This window comes from Artemia sp. Qi Xiang Cuo, chromosome 6, assembly GCF_049724085.1.
Source record: "Artemia sp. Qi Xiang Cuo chromosome 6, ASM4972408v1, whole genome shotgun sequence".
Lineage (NCBI taxonomy): Eukaryota > Metazoa > Arthropoda > Branchiopoda > Anostraca > Artemiidae > Artemia > Artemia sp. Qi Xiang Cuo.
The window spans coordinates 8,772,465-8,793,761 of record NC_142799.1 but is presented as its reverse complement, the minus strand read 5'-3'; the positions used below and the strand labels follow the sequence as shown (position 1 = coordinate 8,793,761).

Genomic DNA, 21,297 nt, shown 5'->3' with positions numbered 1-21,297 from the left:
TGTAAATCCTTTAGCATGCAGAACAAACGGATAAGAGTTCCTTAGAAACAACGGCGTCAATTGGGGAAAGGGGTCATATCTGTCCCGTCTCCAAACCATGTTTTGAAAACACCTTTTTTTGTATTTTAATGGGAAGTAACTTTTTTTGGTATATTCAGTGAAAAAAATTTAGAGAAAAATAATATTTCTCCCCCCTAGATTTTGAGAAATACATCCCCCCTCGTATATTCCCGTGGATTGACGGCATGGTCTAGAATTTCCCAAGAACGAAGCACATTGCTGGACTCGACTCGAAAAGGGCGTATCTTATATTTCCATCATTCCAAAAGAGTAAAAATAATATTTTCAAGGTTCTTAGGGAAGTCTTTTTCTTCGAGGACATAAAAAAAAGCACCTATAAAAATAACAATTCTTTCTTTATATAAGGTATTCTTTGAGCTACAGCTTATTCATGCAAATCAGACAAGTTTCTTTTTAAGAAATAATCAAAGAAATTGAAAACGAAATCTCATAATTTGAAAAAGTAAGTATAAACTTACACAACCGTACACGTCTTTAAACATCAAGAAAACCAGAAATTCATGTTTTAACAACAAAAAAGAGCTAATACGGGTCAAAAAGGTAATTTTTTTCTTGGTGCTTTACCACGCGTTTAATATTGCTTAATGCAATCTATTGAAATTGATTATTATTGCTGATAGCCAATCAAAACTATTTTCTTTAAATGAAAAACTTTTTAGTGGGTGTCAGTGACGAAAATCAATTGCGATAAGATGTATGAACGTGGCGTTAACTGTAATTAAATAAAAAAAAACAAGTTTTGTTTTTACTGAAACTAAGGAGCGACATTAAAACTTAAAACGAACATAAATTATTCCGAATATGAGAGGGGCTGTCCCCTCCTCAACGCCTTGCTCTTTGATGAAAAACTTGATGAAACTTTTATATTTGAAATCAGCATAAAAGTGATTCTTTTGATGTATCTATTGGTATCAAAATTTCGTTTTTTAGAGTTTCTGTTACTATTGAGCCGGGTATATACTTACAATTCGTTACCACGAACTGTTTGATAAAGACTGAAGGAATTTTCACAGGAAAATTGTCGTTTTAGTTCTTACTGCATGGATTTTGTTAAAACTGATCATGGATTTGTAGGAGTTTCTGTAAGTACCTGTATTCTTCTTTAGATTGGCTCAAAATAGGGCTAATTATTGTACAACGTAATGTAAATCCCTACTCTGTCCTCGTCCGTTTTAATTTATCAATTCCAGCAATTTATTTACTATGACAATATCAAATCAGTGGTACTTCAATTTAGTCGTATTCTAGAACGTGTTTAAAATTAGAAGAGGGAAACAGAAAACAATACGCTTCTAAACTTGCTTTTTCCTGACCTAATAATCGCTGCAAGATTAATTCGATTTTAAAAAGAAAAGCTTTAATGCTTTGGCTAGCTAAAGGAGGAGTCTCCGAAACAGGCACCTGCAAATGAAACTTATTTGAAGGTCCAAACACCCAGAGGAAAGTGAGTAGAAATTATTATGATAATATATATATATATATATATATATATATATATATATATATATATATATATATATATATATATATATATATATATATATATACAAAACAAAAAAAACAGACATTCAAGAAAGCGAGTTATTGAGGTAGATTACGTTGTTCTTTTACACATAGGTCCCCTGTTATCTTTTACTATTACTACTACTAACAACTTACTGAAGCATGAAGCCACCTGAGGCTAACACAGATACGCCCACTCCTCCTTCATCCCAATCTATCTATATCTATCTCTTCACACCCTCCCTAAAAGCTTCTATTTCACTTAAATCTTTCCTTATAGCATCCTCCCACCCCATTCACTGACGACCTACTTTTCGTTTGGCCGACAAGGACTATTTTTAGCAATTCGTCATTCTTCATCCGCAGAGTGCGTCCTAACCATCTAAACTTTTCTCTCATCATAGCCCTAGAAAGTGAGATTGAACCACTTTGTCCAGTTTGAGTGAACCAGTTTGAGATACAGTCAGTCCTGAAACCCAAAAACTCTGACACTGATATTATTGAACTAGAACTAAAATAAGAAGCATCGTAGGGAATATAGTACTTTGCGATCTAGTAACTGTCATATTTTTATTAGCTAAATGTATTTTTGTTAAAAGCAACAAACGTTTTAAAACCAGTAATACTATCATAGAACATGGCAAACAAAACGAATAAATTTTAGTAAAGAGGTAGCTAATACTGCTTCTATCAGACAATGGTAAGAATATAATTTATTTTCAGTCATAAGGAACGGTTAGTTAGTTATTATTCACTATTTTTCTTCAGCTTCCGATTTTTATTTTTCACTTGTAGTTCACTTTTCTTTACCTATTTGTTCAACGACGGGATCGAAATGGTCATTATAGAATTTGGTTTTCGGAGCTGTTACCATTATATATAATTCAAGAACTGCTTGGCCGTTTCGAAATCTACTTTAAAAAAAACTTTTTTAAGATGTTTGAGAATGTTTCGCCTTCAAAAACAACGTGCAACCAGTTATATAACAACGTGCAAATTATAACTATAGCCAATTAGGACAAATTTTTACTTTCAAAAGTAAAAATAGTGAGGCCAAAGAAAAAATAAAAAATAGAAATAGGCAACGTATATCATTTCTTCGTAACAAGATCGTACTGATTTATCGAAAAATCGAAGAAGACAATCTTGAAAAACTACGCGTAATGACCAGTGGGAAGAAAAAGAAGAAAAACCAAACGAATATTTCGCCTGTCTGCGACAAGACATCCAAATCAGCTTTAGATGTTTTATTTATGGGAAGTAAAACAACTCAAAAATACAACATTTTCAGAAAGGAGGGAAAACTGTATAGGATACTCGAATGCTTATTTGTTATCAAGCTATTTTTTTTTAGTTTGCTTTAGCTTTATGATCCGCCCCGCTTTATAACCTATAAAGCTAGAGTTAGCTTTAGCTTTATAACCTATTCAGCACATCCGTTGCTGAATAGGTTAGCTGCATCAATGTCAAAAGATTATAAGACATTGGTTAGGCAGAAGAACTGAAAAAATATTCTCGTTTTTATCGCCAAAAGTCTACTTTTCAAGTTCTACAAACATTTTCTTTACGAAAGATGTCAATCTTAATTGAAAATAAAAATTAATTAAACTATTTTCAACTTCTTCGTGAAGGTTGCTTCGACTTATAAAGCAAATTAGAATTTGCAAATAAGTGTAGTATATGTATTATGACCAACTGATTGAAAAGTGAAGATTTTTTCAAGCTTTCAATATAGACTGGGTAATGGAAAACTATATTTACATAATTACCCTTCTTAGCTTATGCTGCCAAAAAACAAAACAAAAACTTTGCATATCTTAAGCCACTTTTAATTATAGACCTTGGAATAAGAAATGAACACGTAGAAAACATGAAAAATTTATTTGGGACTAGTGTATTAGACTTGACTTAAAGAAAGGATAGTTCTCTATTCCTCGCTTTCTAACTATTTTATAAATCTCAAAAAAATCTGCAGACGTCAGTGCCTTAAACTGAATGAATATTGACATCCCAAGTTTGTCAATGATATCAAAGCCAATCCCAGGAGACCATTGCCTAGAAAACAGTGTTTATAGCATTAGTGGTTACAATTCTAGCTATTACAGCCAAAGTTGTCTAGAACTCAATATAAAAAGGTAAAACGTTCTGACTAAGAAATCACTTAAAGAGTACTTAATCGTATCTGGGACAATACTTACTTTAATACAATGAAACTCATATAGCAATTCAGAGAAACGGAAAGATTTACAAAGCCATAATAGCTGAGGCTGTTGGAGTGCTGGACTTGCGTTCCTGTGTCAGCCAGGGCAGCGGTTCGAGTCCTGGTGTCGCTGATTATTGGGTTTGGAACGGGGATCATGGGTGTAACTCTGTAAGCTCAGTCATCGTCGACCCACCTCCAAATGGGTACTTGGAGAAATCTGGACAAAAAGAAGTCTCGGCGGATTTGCGCATAGATGCGTGCGGTTATTGCGCACTGATAAAAGCACGGGAAACCCCCAACCATTCACTGTGCTTTTGGCTGAAGGAGAGAACTAGGAGGTCGGTACCTCTGCTACAGGAACGATTGGATTGTCTGCATGCGAAAAAAGAAGTAAGTTTTTGGCCCAAATAGCCATAAATCGTACCATTGCCCCAAACGCGATCATATCTGCTGCTATAAAACTAATTAATAACCGCAGTCTGAAATGGTCCTATTCGTGTCCGAAATATGGTCATTTCCAAGGTACGATTCGATTCACATGGTTCATATACATCAATAAATTGTGGCACTAAGTACACCTGTCACTACACTTTACTATGAATCTGTAGAATGAAATTCACTTAAACCTGTAACGGAGTGATTTGAATTAGTCTACCTTAGCATAATAATGTGCCTCAAATTTGGAACATGCCGCGATTTTGACTGATGAATCCCCCCCCCCAAAAAACACATTAAAATAATTACTTTTTTTAATTTTAGGCGTGTTATGCGGCTATGTCTCATCCAAGCACTGGCACAATAACAGTCTACAGTTTGTTAGCGCTACCTTTAAAAAGCATATAAAAATGATGTTTTCAAAACTGTTTACAGGCTGAACTCCTTTTGGCGCTAAATAAATTTAGAAAAAGGAACTCAGTTAGAACATTTGGTATTTCAAGAAAATTAATCTAGATTTCCCCTAGGGAAAATTAAACTTCACAGCGCGAAAATCCAAATGGTAAATATAACCCTTGGCTCACACAGAAACAAATTGCTGCAATAGACAATTTTCGTCAATCACATCAATGGAAAATTTTGGTTGCCGTTTCGTTCACATGGGATTTTCATGTCGTCAAACTTTTTCTGCCAAAATATTCAAAGTTTAAAGAACGTGGTTAAAATAGATCAGGATGATGTTTTACTCCCATGGGTTCAGGAACAGAACTCCATACTTTTGTCTCTTTTCCCTTTTTTCGTAAATAATTTTGTTGAACTGGACAACCATAATCAGCTTTTCAGTCAAATCATTTTCAATACTGATCGCATCCTCTATCGTTGTTGCTGCTGTGTTTAAAAAACTGCTGGAAAATTCGCTCAGTTGCCCGACATAAGTTGAAATTTTCTATCTTGATAAATTGCTAAACAAAGGAATTAAAATAATGAAAATTGGCAATCAAATTGCTACGATGAGCAAATTTTGCTCCAGTGTGAACCTAGGGTAACCTTTATTTTAAAAAAAGATTAATCCGAAAAGGTTATCTTCGAAACATAAGTAAGAAGAAAAAGATAATTAAAAAAAATTAGGTAAAATTTGATTTCGGAAACCTCTATTTTTGGTCTATATTTAGCCAAGTCCGGCTATATTTTCCTGTACTCTGAAATGTGCTGCTGGCAAAAATATAATAAAATTGAGAACCACTGGAATAGTGTTCTAGAGACTTCAGGCCCAAAGGTACAAAATCTAAATGGACTTTTTTCACCCAGTCCATATTTTCCAATTGGTTGACGTTTGATGATTTTAAGCTACTTTATCAAATAAATAAAATACAAGTTTTATTCAAATGAAAGTAACGGGCGATATTAAAATTAAAACAAACAGAAATTATTCAATATATAAGGAGGTTTTCCCCTCCTCAGCACCCACTCTTTGCGCTAAAGTTCGACTTTTTGTCCTAATACTTCAAGAACGATTGCTTAAACACAAGGGTCATTAAATTAGAATGAAAAGTATTTTTGATGCGCCGTAAAACTTCAGCGTAAAGAGCGGGGGGTTAGAGGAGGGGACAGCCCCCTAATTTAAAGAATAATTTCAGTTCGTCTTAAGTTTTAATTTTGTTCCAAGCTTTCACTTGAAAAAATCTTGTTTCTTTAGAATTTAATTTTGAAGCCAAGGCTAAGGGTGTATTTTCACAGTTAAAAAAAAGTCTGGAAGAATAGGAAGATAAGTCTGCAAACCAAGAATAGAATATTAGAAGCTACAGTGATGACAGTGGTCAAATATGGCTCTGAAGCATGGACGCTGCGAAAAGCGGATGAAGATTTGCTAGATGTTTTCCAGAGAAATCGCTTAAGGATTGCTCTGGGTACCCGGCTGACTGACCATATATCAAACGATAGACTACGCGAAAAGTGTAGTTTAATACAGCTTATTACGGCTATAATGATAGAAAGGTTGAGGTGATTAGGACACAGTTTGTGAGCGAAACATGACAATTTGCGGATGATTGTTGTGTTAGGCCAACTGTCTAGGGCTAAACGGAAAGCAGGTCGTCCTCGTCTGGGGTGGGAGGACGTCATAAAGAAAGATTTGAAGGAAATTGGAACTTCGTAGGCGGGTGTAAAAAGGGAGGCATTGAATAGATAGGGGTGGAGGAGGAGCGTGCGTAGCTGTGTTGGCCTCAGGCGGCATGGTGCTGCGGTGAGTTGTTAGCAGTAGTAGTATCCAAGGTTTGGTGGGGCTAGCGCCCTCGTAAACCCTTCACTGCTTGCTGTTAAATTGTATATATCAATATTTGCAAATTGACTGGTAGCGTCCTAGATTGGTAGCTTAAAAGTTTGCCCGAGGATTAACATAATTTCTCTGGCACTTAATTTCTTTTATGCAGTGACAAGTAACCAAAGCAAATCAAATGCGTTTAAAAAAATGAATTAACATCAATTAGCTAGAATGAATATGAGCCTGTGGTGAATTCACGAATGAAAGAACATAGTTGAGTAAGTGTTTCCCCTTCTTTCGTAAATAGAGCAAATTTTCTCAGGCTCGTACTTTTTTTTTTTGGGGGGGGGGGTCTTTAAACTTACTTAATTTTATGTATTTGGAATTACCATAGAAAGCTGATTTAAATTTATGTACAGATTGCTATCAGACCTTTTTTAAAGTTCGGGTTATTATAAGCACGACTCGCACCTTATTTAAGTTTCGTAGCCACATAACTGTTTAATATATAAAAAATAAATGCAAAACCCAGTATTTCCAATTAAAAACTGAAAAAAAAAATCAAGTAGCACTTGCTCTCCCCCTCCTGGGAAAATACCTGACAACACTCAAGATGCCCCTTTGCCTCTCGATGTTGTGTCCCGCTAAGCATATGAATGTAGTCTTTTATGTTACATTAGAAACATTTTTATACAATTAGAAGGGAGCTATCACCCGCATCATCTATATTCAGGCTTCATCGAAATTAGCGTGATTACAGATTAATTTTTAGCCACCCCCCCCCCCAAAAAAAAAAAATTCTCTTCTATGTTTACCTGAATGATCCCGAAATACTGCAAAATTTGGATATAAAAATCGACTTTTTGAGGCATCGGGGCCTCCCCCCGCCAATCCACGCAATAACCCACTGGCCCTCCTCCATAATAGCCGATGCAAAATTATACATCAATGTCCAAAATTAAAAAGTTGTATTTATTAAAGATCAAGTAAATCAACTTGGTTAAGCGTTTTAAAAGAACTTTCTATACTAACCGTTTGCTTTTACAAGGACAACGTGACTCTTTAGGAATGTGCACCACCGTGTGGTATCATTGCCTCTCAAACTATGAAGCTCAATATATAGTTTTTAAATCATTTGGCGATTTAAAATTATTTCGAATTGAAATTTCGGAATGTTCACCGATAGCAACTTTGCCCTCTTTGGGTCAAAATTGTTGTTTGGGGCCACAAAATGGCAGAAAATGATACTGCTGTGGCACAATCTTTTTGGTTACTTAAAAAAAGGCATTAAAACTTTTAACTCTTTTAAAATAAGCCGTCTCATGGTGTTCTAGGACCATTGGTTTGATATGATAAACTCTGGACCCCCCCCCCCCAAAAAAAAAAACAAACAAAGAAAGACACACCCATGATCTTCGTTGCCGAAAAAAATATACAAAATTTTATATTTGTGTAGATGAGAGCTTGAAGTCTCTGCAACAGGGTTCCCTGATGTGCCGAATTTGATGGTGACAATTTTCATCAGGAATTCTTGCCCCCTTGGGGTGTTTCTGAAAATCAAAATTATGCCCTTTTTTATCCAAAATTATCCAAAACAGCCCCAGGAGATTATCCCCTTTTTTGAAAATCAGGCAAATTTTTTCACGCTTATAGTTTCTGATGGACAACTTCAAACTTGATGACATTTTATATATTTGGAATTATCCCGAAAAGCAGATTTATTTGATGTATATATTATATTCAAAACTCTGTTTTTCTAAATACATTCTTAGACCACACTGGCTATACATGACAAATGAGACTCAGAGAGAAAAGAAACTAACAAAATGAAAAATAAAATCAAAACGGTGAAAAAACGAGGATTTTGTCAGCCAGTGGCGAACCATGAAGAAGACAAAATCTCAATTATTCAAAAGCTTGTGGAAAGCCATTTGCAGTTGATATTGAGGTTGCCTCGTCAAAAAGAACTAGATGGGTCAGATTTACGAAAATATAAGATGCCACTACTGAATAAAAGTTGTTATTGTTATTTTTTAATATCCGGGACTTATCTATTGAAGTTTTGTGCTGATGCAATCGTTTACCTAGTTTTTGATGAGTCCTACCAATGTAAAATTTCCCACAAGGATACGGGATTCTGTAGACACCACTACCCAGTACAGGGTCAGTTTTATCCTTTCCTGAGTTGAAAAAGTGTTCAGCTTTTTGTTCGGTTTTGAAAGAAACAGAGAGATTATGGTTTTTTAAAATTTTTCCTAGTTTATCGCCAAGGTTCGGGATGTATGGTAAAGCGATGAAAGTTTTTTTCTCAATTGCTGGGGTAAATGAATCAAGGGGGCAAGCTCCCCATTTTGTTCTTTTATCTTTTTTAATCGTCTATCTATGATATTTTCAATAAGTTTGATTGGGTAACCATTGCAGAAAAGAATATCCTTGACATAGTTTAATTCAGAATTTTGTATGAATACGGGAACAGAAAAAAACTTTCATCACTTTACCATACATCCCGAAACTTGGCAATAAACATGGAAAAGTTTAAAGTTTTTCCTCCGTTTCTTTCAAAACTGAACAAAAAGTTGAACATTTTTTCAACTCAGGAAAGGATAAAACTGACCCTGTACTGGGTAGTGGTGTCTACAGAATCCCGTGTTCATTTGGAAAATTTTACATTTGTAGGACCCATAAACAACTAGGTGAACGTTTGCATGAACACAAAATTTCAATAGATAAGTCCCTGAGATTAAAATATAAAAATGACAACTTTGATCCGGCGTTGGCTTCGCATATTTTTGTAAATTCAACCCATCTAATTCGTTTTAACGAAGCAACCTTAATATAAACTGTAAATGGATTTCCAAAAACTTTAAAGAGATAATTGAGATAAAAAAAATATATGAACCAAAATTTAGCAATAAATAGAGATACTGGATATATTTCATTAAGCCCAATTTACGACAGTTTAATCTTGAAGGACTCAATCAATATTTTCACCCGGTATAATTTCAAAGTACCTATTTGCATATCTAATGAAAACCGAAAATGTAGACCAGCTAAAACTATTGCAAGGCAAAAGATTATTGCCCAATCATTTTGATAAATTCTTTTTCATTGATTCCAGCCTGGTTTTTATTCAGTGTCTATTCTGTCTTTGTAAGGTAAACTTCGAAAGGTTAGATTTTCGTTTTTTTTTTGTCTTCTTTTTTGTTTAGCACTGAGGACGAAATGGCGGAGGTCCTTGTTGAAATATTTGCTTATATTTTGTCTTCTTCATGATTCGCCACTGGCTAACAAAATCCTCGTTTTTTCACCCATTTTGATTTTAATTTTCATTTTGTTAGTTTCTTTCCTCTCTGAGTATCATTTGTCTGTTTTTCTAGTTTCAGTTAGTAATAGCCGAGGCCATTCCTTGCTTCTAGTTCCGCGAATTGTTTGACTTGAGAACTCATCATTATGAAAAGATAAAACAACTCAAAAGCACTGAGTCAGCTATATCCCAACTTTGGAATACAGAATATATTTGAGGCTAGTGTATAACATACACCTTTAGGGACTAAACAACACGTTATTCCTTAGTTAACAGATTTCAATAAAATTAACATAAAATACAAAAGTAAAAACTTAGAAAAAGGTATTAGTATGTATCAATCAATAACTTATCAGATATTGAGGCACTAAACTGAGATTAGGTTCAAATTAGTGTTTGCTTTGAAGGGAGGGGGGAGTTTTTCAATGCTACAAATTTGAAAAGAGAAGATGTACTGGATAATTTAATGGTGGCACTTGCAGTCACATTTGCACCAGAGAAAGTAGGAGAGACCGACCATGATTGGGGTAAACAATTTTTCAATGCCATAGCTCAAGAACCAACATAAGTAATCTTACGTACTATATACCAAAATGAAGCCCTATTATTCAGCTGCTCAATTTAATTCTGTTTTCCGATATTAATTTATCTAACAAAAATTATTCCCAGGAAAGCCGACAAGTCCCGTCGATCATCACGGAACATATTGCGGCCGCTTCTTTTGACACAGTATGAGCCAGGATGCTTATGACGATTCAACCAATGCTACTCTGGATAGCTGTGCAATGGTTGGTAGTCACATTTTATGATCTCCTTGTCCCTGCTCACTCTCGTGGCCTTTCTCCAGGTATTGTTTCTTCGAATTTGAATATTGAGAAATGATGGGAGACTGGTTTTCTGACGTGCACATAATCGTTTGGAAAACGACGATACCTTGTGCATCATAATTTTAAGTGGGTAGTAGGATAGAAAAATTGTAGCAGAAGGGCTACGTTTTCTTTAATACAAGTTTCTAAAAAGATGCCGCTGAGAATTTAAAAATATGCCTTTAGATGTGCCAAAACCAGACAGGGAAGTCATCCTCAAAAGGGGTTGTCATCCTTAAAGATATAATTTCCCGACCTTTCAACTACGCTGAACAAAATGGCTATCTCAAAGTTATGATTGCATCTGCTTGGGGAAATGATGGGCGTGGGGAGGGGCTGGTTGCCCTCCAATCACTTTCAACTATTAAAAAAAGGGCTACGTTTTCTTTAATACAAGTTTCTAAAAAGCTTCAATTTTTACCAGTAGGCTAGTAGTTTCTTGTATTAGTTAAATAACAAAAAACTAAATTTGTCAACTAAAAACTATAGAACGAAAACAACAACAACTTAACTCCTTTCAAAAGCCAAATATACAACGAAGATAATTATTATAACGAAATCAAACCTAAAATAAATAAGGAGAGGGAGAGAAGAGGCAAGAGAGAGGGAGAGAGAAAGAGAGAGAAAAAAAAAGAAAAAGAGAGTGGAAAAAAGAAAGAGAGAAAGAGCCCGACGGACAAAAAGGAAACAGAGTTAAAAGAATACTCACTCAAGGACGGGAATAATTCTTTCAGACTTCTGGTGAAAACACCAGTTTATGAATAGAAAAAATCCAAGAATTTCATCGCTACCAGGATTTTCCTTTAGAAGATCTTCTTTCAACTTGATCTGAATCAACATCCCCTTGGTTTTCTCAAACATGGTAGTTAGCTAAATATTACTGAGATTTAAACAAATAATCAAAATTACAATGAAAAACGTTAGACAGGAAGAAATTTACAGAGAAAAGAATAAAATCAGTGCCTCCTCCCCCCAAAACTTTTGTCCTCCCCCTAGATTTTAATTACTATTTGTTATTTCAATTAAAAATTGCCTTTTTCGGTGGGAATTTTCATTGTAAAAATTAAGACAACAACAAAATTGTACCCCTCCTTATGAAATGGCACAATGAAGAAAATTGAAATAAACAAAAATGTGATAAATCAAACAGATTACTTCTGCATAGGGCCAAGTTGGAGGAACTATCTGTTTAAAGGAGAAAGAAGAATGGCAGTGACGTCATATAAATCCAGGGGGGGGGGGCAAAGTTGGAGCCAATTTTACCAAATCTAGTGAAAAAGAAACTACTGAAAAACGAGCAATTTGGTACTATGAAAGTATTATATAGTACTATAAAATTACTATAAATTATACTAAAGAAAACTGATCCGTTTCTGTTGTTGCTTAAATTATACAGGCTTATCTTAGTTCTGACAAGATTTTTGAAGAAACTAAACTGAAGCTGAGGGGGGGGTAAACTCGGGTCTGGGGAGCAAACTGAGGACTGGGAGGGGCAATTGCCCCCCCCCCCATGCCCCATAGCAAATTACGCCCCAGAATAGATTCAATATGGCATGAGTTAAGAGGCGAAACCGCAGGCTGACTCACAAAGCTGAGTCGAAGCTAAGGGAAAAAGAGTTCATCGCCTCAGAGGTGAAACTAGAAAACATTATGAAGAGCGTCTCAAAGAGTATAAGTAACTTATAAGCGTAGAAACTAGCGGTAATGTGAGCAAAAAACTATCAACACCATCTAGCATTCGGCGACATTCGGATTTTTTTCAAGCTGTGTAGTCGTTTTTCTGTCAGGAGCTGAGATCTGAGGGTTATTACTACACTAATTTTACCAACTATACAAATTAAACTAATTATTGTTATTGTTGCATAAAAAAGTCAAGTGTCACCAAATGCTAGATGGCGCTGAAGGTTCTTTTTTATCGACATTCGGTGCCCACTCTTGTAAGTAACGCATTCTCTTTGAAGTGTCAAGTAATACGGAGAATCAATTCGATGACCATGATGTACAAAAATATCTATATAACATAACACTGAATATTCTACCCGAATTTAAATATAGATATACAAGGAGATTGCATAATTTCTGCCTATTTTTTCGGTTTCTTTCATGACTCAGAATCATTTCGTGACGGCTCTTGATGCGATTGCAAAAGACCATCATCAATATCTTGTTCTTCCCAAAAAGTCCTACTATTAAACATATATAAATAGAATACGAATTCTACTTTTGTGACAAACTAGTGGGTTCAACATCTTAGAAATGGCGCAAGTAAGTTATATTGAAGAATAGACGATGTTCAATTGTTGACAAAAGACTGAAAGGAAACAAAACATTAACATTAATCAAATGTTCGTTTAATACAGATTGCCAATCATTCTCAGATAATATCTGATTTAATTACGTTTTATATTCTTTTTTTAATTACTTTATAGTTTCTATTATTCATATTAATAGCGTGTAGATTATTTCCTGTGCCGCAGCAGAAAAGCAAGGGGGATAAAGTCTCCTCACTTACATAAAATATTTTTTATGTTCTTTAATCTCGCTCTTCGTAATCACTTTATTTTTCTTTTATAGAAACAATCAGGTACACAATTACTTAGAAACAGCCATACAAATTAACCTACATAATAACGGAATTGACTAGGGACGCATGCGTAAATGACAGAACTGGGAAGTTAAGTTGAACTTAAAAAAGGTATATATATATATATATATATATATATATATATATATATATATATATATATATATATATATATATATATATATATATATATATATATAAGCAATTAACCCCATCTGGCGTTTCAATTAAAATCTGAGTTAACTAGATATTTTCTTTGATTTTGCTTTATATCACTATATGGCTAGTAGTGCATATATCGTAGCGTAGGCATTTTTTGATTTTTATTCATTGTGTCTACGAAAGATTAAGCAAGAAAAACGGGTTTTAATTTTTATAAAGCAGTGAATAGAATAAAATAAACACTTAATTAAACAAAAATACTCCGAATATTTCGGCCCCACGTCCGGGAGTCCTTCTAAACGGAAAAAAAGAAAAGAAAAAAATGAAAAAAAAAATGTTCTTTTTAAAAACCTTAACTTACATCAAAATAAAAACATACTAAACACATAAAGAGAAAAAAAAAACAACAACAACAAAAGAAAAAATATAAATAAATAGGAAACAAAACTCACATATTAAATAAACACTTCCATTCACTGACGTATAAACAAAATCGAATGTCTATATTGATTCAAACACGCCTCCTCACAGTATATAAATCGAAATCTATCAAAAAATGAAGAATATACTTATACTTAAACCAAAAAAATAAAGGTCAGCTAATCCCCGGCCCATAACCCATAATTAAATCTCACAAGTTCATCAACCAAGGTTTGAATTATAAATTGAACGGATTCGTTTGCTTGCAAGCTTAGCTGCAGTTCGTTTACTTTTCCCAGCATTTAACACATTCTGACCTTTGTTCGCAAGGTCATCTTTCGTTTCAGAACTATTATTAAAATCAGTACTGGTTGAAAATCTTACCTGCTTTTTAATTAAACTATTATAAATTGAATTGAGCCTAAATTCCCCTTCATCTCTATTGATACTAATACCCCCAGTTATTATCTTTTTTATTTCTATAATTTCCCTGAAGCTTTGTAAAAGTCCTACAGACGTATCTACTATTTTTGTTTGATCAAATAAAATACTGTGATGAGGAAAATTATAAAGATGTTGTACAACAGCTGACTCAAACGTTTCCGGTTTTTTATTATGTTTTAGAGAGCAATCTATGGCATTCTTGTGTTGCTGCAGCCTATTTTCTAAAATCTGCTGTGTTCTTCCCACATAAAATTTGCCACAAGAGCATGAAATTTTGTATACACCCTTTTGCATATTTCTTGGTACCTTGTCTTCCCATTTATTTAACAAAGAGCTTATAGTTTGTCCTGATTTAAATGCTGTATTTATATTATGTTTTTTTAATTCTCTTCTTAATTTTTGTGACAATATTGGGATAAAAGGGAAAGTTATGTAATTTGTTTCTTGATTTGACCCATCTTCTTCTAATATTTCTGGTTCCATCACCTTTTTTTTTCCTTTTTTCAATTGTTTGAGAAATCATATTTTCCGGATAGCCATTACCTATATGATTTCTTCAGTATTCATTCAGGCTTTGAACTGGAAGGTCACAAACAAGTTTTAACTTTGAGCTTAATGAGGTTGCACAAAAAGTTCAGCAAGTGATTGTGAAACAATTCAAATAGGATTTTGTTTCGAGGATATTAATTGGTGAAAAAACATATGCAATAAAGAGAGATTCACATGATTTATTGTTCAATTCTTTTTGTTCAGCTTGAAACATTACTAAGGACAGTTTGGCTGACTTTTGCTATCCAGTTGCTATCAGGTGAACATCTAAAGCAGATTAAATATATAACGGAAACTAAGCATTATAAGTTGACGGAATTTAAATTATATTGTGAAAGTTATTGGAATTTATTTGAACTTGACATTTCACATGTGCATAATTCTAGGTGCTAATATACTGATTGCAACCAGGTGTTTGATTGATTAAGCCCTTGCTTGGGGTGCCTTGTGTTAATGACAAGTGGATTTACGATTTTCTAAGTGGCCCTTTGGATTGTTTTTTTCTATTTGAAATTTGGATTATTTGAGCAGCTTTTTATGAAGAGGGGTGAAAGCCGTGCCCAAATTAACGCTGGCTTAGCAAATTGCACGTAATGGACCCATGTGAATAAAAAAATTGGTCCTTAATGAAGTAAGCAGATAATTAAATTTAATTTTGTTGTCTGGAAATAATCATGGGACGTAAAAGAAAGCAACCTCGTAATATTGGTGATGATACAGAAAACAATCGGAGGGGAGAAGGGGAATATGATCTCAACGTAACTGCTAGTAACACTGATTCTACAAATAAATTCACGATTTCAGCAGTTGCGGAGAGTCTAAATACTGTTATCAGTTTGGTATAAGAAAATGGAAAAAAGCTAGATTCTTTACAAAATAGGATTAAGGGAATTGAAGATAAAGTGGCAAATTTGGAGATATCACATGCAGGATTTGCACGGCAGCTAACTGAAAATGATGAGCATGTGAGGCAGCTTGAGCAAGTCAAAGAATCTCTAAAGAATCAAATAAAAATAATTTCTGATGATTGTATAGCTCATAATAAAGAGTCAGATAATTTGAGTAGGAGATTGGCCAGGCTGGAGTTTGATAAACTGGAAAAGAATATTATTGTATGGAATGTCTCTTGTGAATCTGAACAAAATGCGAAGGATATCTTCAAAGGTGTTCTTACGGAAGGACTAGAAATGGCTCCTGTCCCACAATTCAAGGTAACCCAAGAGAGTGAGCAACAGAAATTTATTCGTGTTGAAGTATCTGATAGAAAATCGAAAATTGATATTTTGAAAAATGCCAAGAAATTAAAAGGTAAAGCAGTGTCGTCGTTCCGTGATATTTACCTCAGTGATGATGTCCCAGCTGAAGTTCGCAAAGCAAGAAATGATTTGTTGATTAAAAGGGTGAAATTACACAAATTAGGAATTGACGCTTGGATCTCGAAAACATTTCTGCCTGTGTTACTTTTCAATCGCCCAACGGACCACGTGCTAAATACCCGCCAGACGATTTTATTCCTGAACTTGATTATGCACCAAAAAATCAATCATTTCGTAACCAACATAGCGGTAATTAGTGCAGCTTACGAGAAAAAACAATTGTTCGAACTCATGTTCCAAGTGATTAAGAGGTAGCTGGTGATTAATTGGTGATAAAAAAAAATTTTGGCGGGAAATTGAAGGAGTTCATGGTTTATGGTTCATACACTTCATAGTTGATTGTTTGTAGCGTAGAAGAAATGTAAATATGAGAAGGCACCCAATATGCAAGGTGTACCCTTTTGATTCATTGATGTTGTTGTTGTTTTTTTTGTTTTTTTTTTTTGAATATTTCTTTCTTCTTTTTCTGCTGTTATTTTTTTATCTAATTATTATTATTGGTGTTATTATTGTTATTGGGCAGCATGTAATAAATTTATATTTAGAGTGCATTGAATTGTGTCCCCTGTGGAGTCGTACTCAAATTTTTCTATTTGGCTTTGATGTTGGATGAAAGATTAGAGTCTCCTCCAGGGCAAATTAACGTATTGGGGCTGGAAAACAAGAAGGTAAATTTTGACAGTAGGTATAATGAAATTTTTGATGGAAGTGGTGGGCCTGGTGGTTATTATAGGTTGGAGTTTGAAGATTCTAAATATTTATTCGTAAACCAAATGCAGATGGCATGTAGTAATGTTTCGGACAGATTTAATGTGTTCCATTTGAATTGGCAAGGATTGAATTCAAGTTTAGATTTTATAAATGAAATTTCCAGTTTATCTATTTTTCAGGTAATTGGACTGACTGAAACTTGGTTAAATGATTATAATTCGGAACTTTTACATATTTCAGGTTATAATCCTTACACGAAAAATCGTCAACTTCGCCGACACGGTGGACTGGCAGTGTATATACGTTCTGATATACGGGCAAGTGTCCGAGAGGATATTTTAATATATAAAGAAATGGTTTTTGAGTCTTTTATTTTGCAGTTAGAGCTGTCTGGACGTTGTGGTTATGTTCTGGTTGTATATAGGCCACCGTCAGGATCTCTTATTGAGTTTTATGAATTACTTGAAGAACAATTGGAAAAGATCCCACATCGAAGTCCTATTTTTATAATGGGAGATTTTAACATTGATCTATTGGATAATGGATCAAATACAGACCGATTTTTAAACTTGATGATTTCATTTGGTTATATCCCTGCTATTAATATTGGTACTTGTGTTACGAGGATGTCATCGAAATGTCTGGATGATATATTTTCAAATTATATGTCGGGTGGTCCAACTGTTCTTATAAGTGATACTTCTGATCATTTTGGTGTATTTGCAAGTTATTCGGTATGTGTTCATAATAAAAACTGCTCAAAGAAGAGCAGTCTTAAGCTGAGAATATTACTTAATAAAGATGCAAATCTAAAATGTAGAAATGAGCTAGCCAATACGGATTGGAATACAGAGTTTTAAGCCTCTGCTGATGTTGACTCTAAGTTTAGAGTCTTTTATCAAATAATTAAGCAATCCCTGTAAAAATGCTCTAAGAATATTAACAACAATAGAAGAAAACCTTCAATGAAGCCTTGGATTACTCCGAGTTTATTGAGATCGATAAATAAGAAGAATAATTTGTATGAGAAAAGGGTACGTCATCCCTGTGATGTAAATGAGCGAATTTATAAGAGTTATTGTAATGCCCTAAACAGACTCCGGCGAAGAGCTAGACAAGATTATTATAAAATAGAATTTGAAAAAGCATCCGGAAATCCGTTGAAAACATGGAATGTGATAAGAAGCACTTTAGGACAATCATCTGGAGGAATCCCTCAGGAAATATTCCGTAAAGATGGAACCAGCCTTAAAAATCCAGAGGAAATTCGTTAACAATTTTCTAACCATGGTTCAACAGTTTGAAGGATAGTGACTGAGCCGAGGATCGTCCAAACAGGCGACCCGGCTTTTCAAAAACTCCTTACAAATACGATGGAAAAAAAATTTAAAAAAAAACCACTTAAGTTCAATGAAGTTCGAAAAATTTGGTATGGTATTTAAGGTAAAGAGTATGATTAGAAATATTGTTTCAATTAGAGTAATAAAAATACTTATGTGATTGCTCAAACTTTTGTTTCATTATTTAATCAGTGTCTAAAAGAGGGAGTGTTTCCGAGTTGTTTTAAATCAGCGAAAGTAATACCAATACATAAAGGAGGGAATACTGGTGATGTTGAAAATTATAGACCAATTTCAATTTTACCCATTATTTCTAGGATACTAGAAAAATTCTTTTCGGTTAGAATTTATCAATATCTGGAAGACCAGAGAATATTTACTCCTACACAATTTGGATTCCGTCAAGATCGCACTACTGAACAAGCAAACATATATTTGACTAGCATTATTAATATGGCGCTAGATAATGGGTATAAAGTGGCAACTGTATTTTTAGATATTGTAAAGGCTTTTGATACGGTCAGTCACGATATTCCGTTTATGAAGTGTGAAATTTATGGGATTTGGGGTTCAGCTCTTTCGTTTTTACGTTCTTTTTTGTCTTGTAGAAAACAATATGTTCAAATCGGTAATATAGGTTTCGATGAAAATTGTATTGAGTGTGGAGTTCCACAGGGTTCAGTACTTGAACCCTTATTATTTATAATTTTTGTGAATGATCTTCCAAAGTCTGTAGGTAAACTGGAAACAAGAATGAGTGGGATTGTCAAAAAGAATAGTGCGGCTACAGTGCCTATGTCTGCTGATGATACTTCTTTAGTGGTGATCGCAAAGTGTACGATTGCTACTTGAAAGTGCACGAGAATCGGTAAATAAGGTTTAAAGATGGGTGAGAGTGAATCAGCTGAACGTGAAACCCTCTAAGAGTTATTTTCTTATATTTTCGAGGACATCGAACTGTTATCCATGGATACAGCATATAGCATATGAAGATGGTATGATTGCTCGTCAAAAGGCAGTAAAGTATCTTGGCATTATTATAGATGAGACTCTCAGTTTCCAATTCCATATTGAAACTTTATCCCGGATTCTATCGCGTAATTTGGGGATGATTCGTAAACTTAAATATATGTTTCCAATTAGTATACTTAGGCTTCTCTATTTTTCGTTAATCCATCCCTGTATTGTGTATTGTTCTTCTGTATACACTGGTACATTTTCTTCAATTGTTAGTCCTGTGCGAATTATCTAAAACAAGTCTATTAGAGTATTATCAGGAAAATCTGGAAGAGAATCGGTTCGAGAAGTCTATAGGGATTTTAGGATACTGCCACCGGCGGGTCTTCATCTTTTCTAAATATTGGTATTTATGTATAGGTACAATATGAAGCAACTGCCGGATTGTTTTAACGGTTCGTTTTACAGCCGATGCAATTAACCAAAATACTAGGGGTAAAAATGATTATTATACTCCACCTATAGTGTCTGCCATTTACACGTTTTCTTTTATTACAAAGAGTATCAATTTATGGAATAATTTGGATAATGATATGAAAAAACTAGAAAATTTTAGTGATTTTAAACAAAACTGAAGGAAAAATTATTAAGTACGTATGGATTCTAGTTTTGTTTGTTTTGGAGGTGACTTGATTTGATTTAATTTAAGTTGTAATTGTTTGTTGGTTTGTGAGTGCGACCCCACAACATGAATATGGTATGTAGTTGCTGTCCCTGTTCTATTATTATTATTCTTTATTTATCTTTTTCTTTCTTTTCTTTTCTCTCTTTTTATCTTTCTTTCTTATTATAGTGAATTTGAATGATGTTACATGTATGTATTATTTTTTTTTTTACCTGTTTCACCCCACGTCAACCGTTTGGTTTTTGGTGAATCATATTGATTTTTGTATTTAAACTTTTTTTTTTAATTAAATATATCACTAATAAAAAAAAAAAAAAAAAAGAAAATATTCTTTCGAAGCTTTTCAATTTAGTATTTCTCCTACATTACTCGTACTTTATATTGCACAGTCAATAAAATAATAAATAGAAATAATAATAAAATGATAATAAAATAATAAATACATAAAAAGAAAATATAAAAAGTAAAATAAATTTAAAAATAAAATCGGGAAATGATTATATTATTCTGGCAAATCCAAAGTTCAATCCTATTCTTTTCCATTCCAAAACATCTTTTATGTTATGACCCATTGACACTAATTCTTATCTTGTGAGAAAGCATGGTATAACTGATCCCGTTATTTCTGCTGGAAACAATTATCTGTTTACAATTTCCAGTTATTGAAGCTAGACAATCCTTCGTCATCAATACTGACCCAGTAGGCCTATTTTGTGTTTTATTTTCTTCTTCATTTTCTATTGAAGTGATAGTAATACCTATATTAGCGTCTTTGTCTTAATTAGTGTTTATTATTGAGATTTGTCTCCTTTTTTCTGCTCTTCTGTCCGATTTTGTTTTATACGACGGTTTTCCAAATAAATTATCATCATATTAGTAGCTACTAAGTATTGTCAAACGTCCAAAACGTCGAGCGTCATTATAACGTCAAAAACAAATTCTTACACTTCTGCTGCCAGTTTTGTGAAGAAAGCAATAATTAGGCTCAAACGCAGCTTGAGGATACTCGTCAATTATTTTCATATTGAAAAACCTCTGGAACATAACAGAACTCGGGGAAAAAAACTTGCTGTCTGGTGAGCTGAACAGAATCTAAAAAACAAATACAAAAATAGTAGATAAAAACAAACAATAAAATGTTTAGTGTAATTAAAACGAGGTATAATTATGATCGCGGATGTGTAATTATAATCGCGGGTATCTGCTTTGAATGCACCCTCCTTAAATTTGTGTCCGTCTTGTAAAATATAGTAAAAATTCATATAAACAAATTTTTCTTGCGTTTTTAAAAGAATTTTTCAGCCCTCCCCTCCTCCGAAGAAACAAAAACCCTCTGGCCGAACAAAAATCATGGATACAGCCTTGACTACAGAGGAAGAAAGAGACATCACTTTTTTATAGGTTGATGATAACAAGG

At 33.9% G+C, this 21,297-nt stretch overlaps 1 protein-coding gene across 3 annotated transcripts in view; it reads right to left on the bottom strand.

Moving 5' to 3' along the window:
- Positions 1-3,397: 3,397 nt before the first annotated feature.
- mtTFB2 (mitochondrial transcription factor B2) overlaps positions 3,398-21,297 on the bottom strand; it is an 82,089-nt gene continuing 64,189 nt past the window's right edge. For all 3 annotated transcript variants that reach the window (XM_089090472.1, XM_089090473.1, XM_089090474.1), the window contains exons 6-8: positions 20,826-20,972; positions 11,362-11,522; positions 3,398-3,639 (exon numbers count right to left, since the gene is read on the bottom strand). In XM_089090472.1, coding sequence (XP_088946598.1) covers positions 3,474-3,639; positions 11,362-11,522; positions 20,826-20,972 — 474 coding nt within the window. In that variant the 3' untranslated portion in view covers positions 3,398-3,473. The remainder of the gene's footprint in view (positions 3,640-11,361; positions 11,523-20,825; positions 20,973-21,297) is intronic.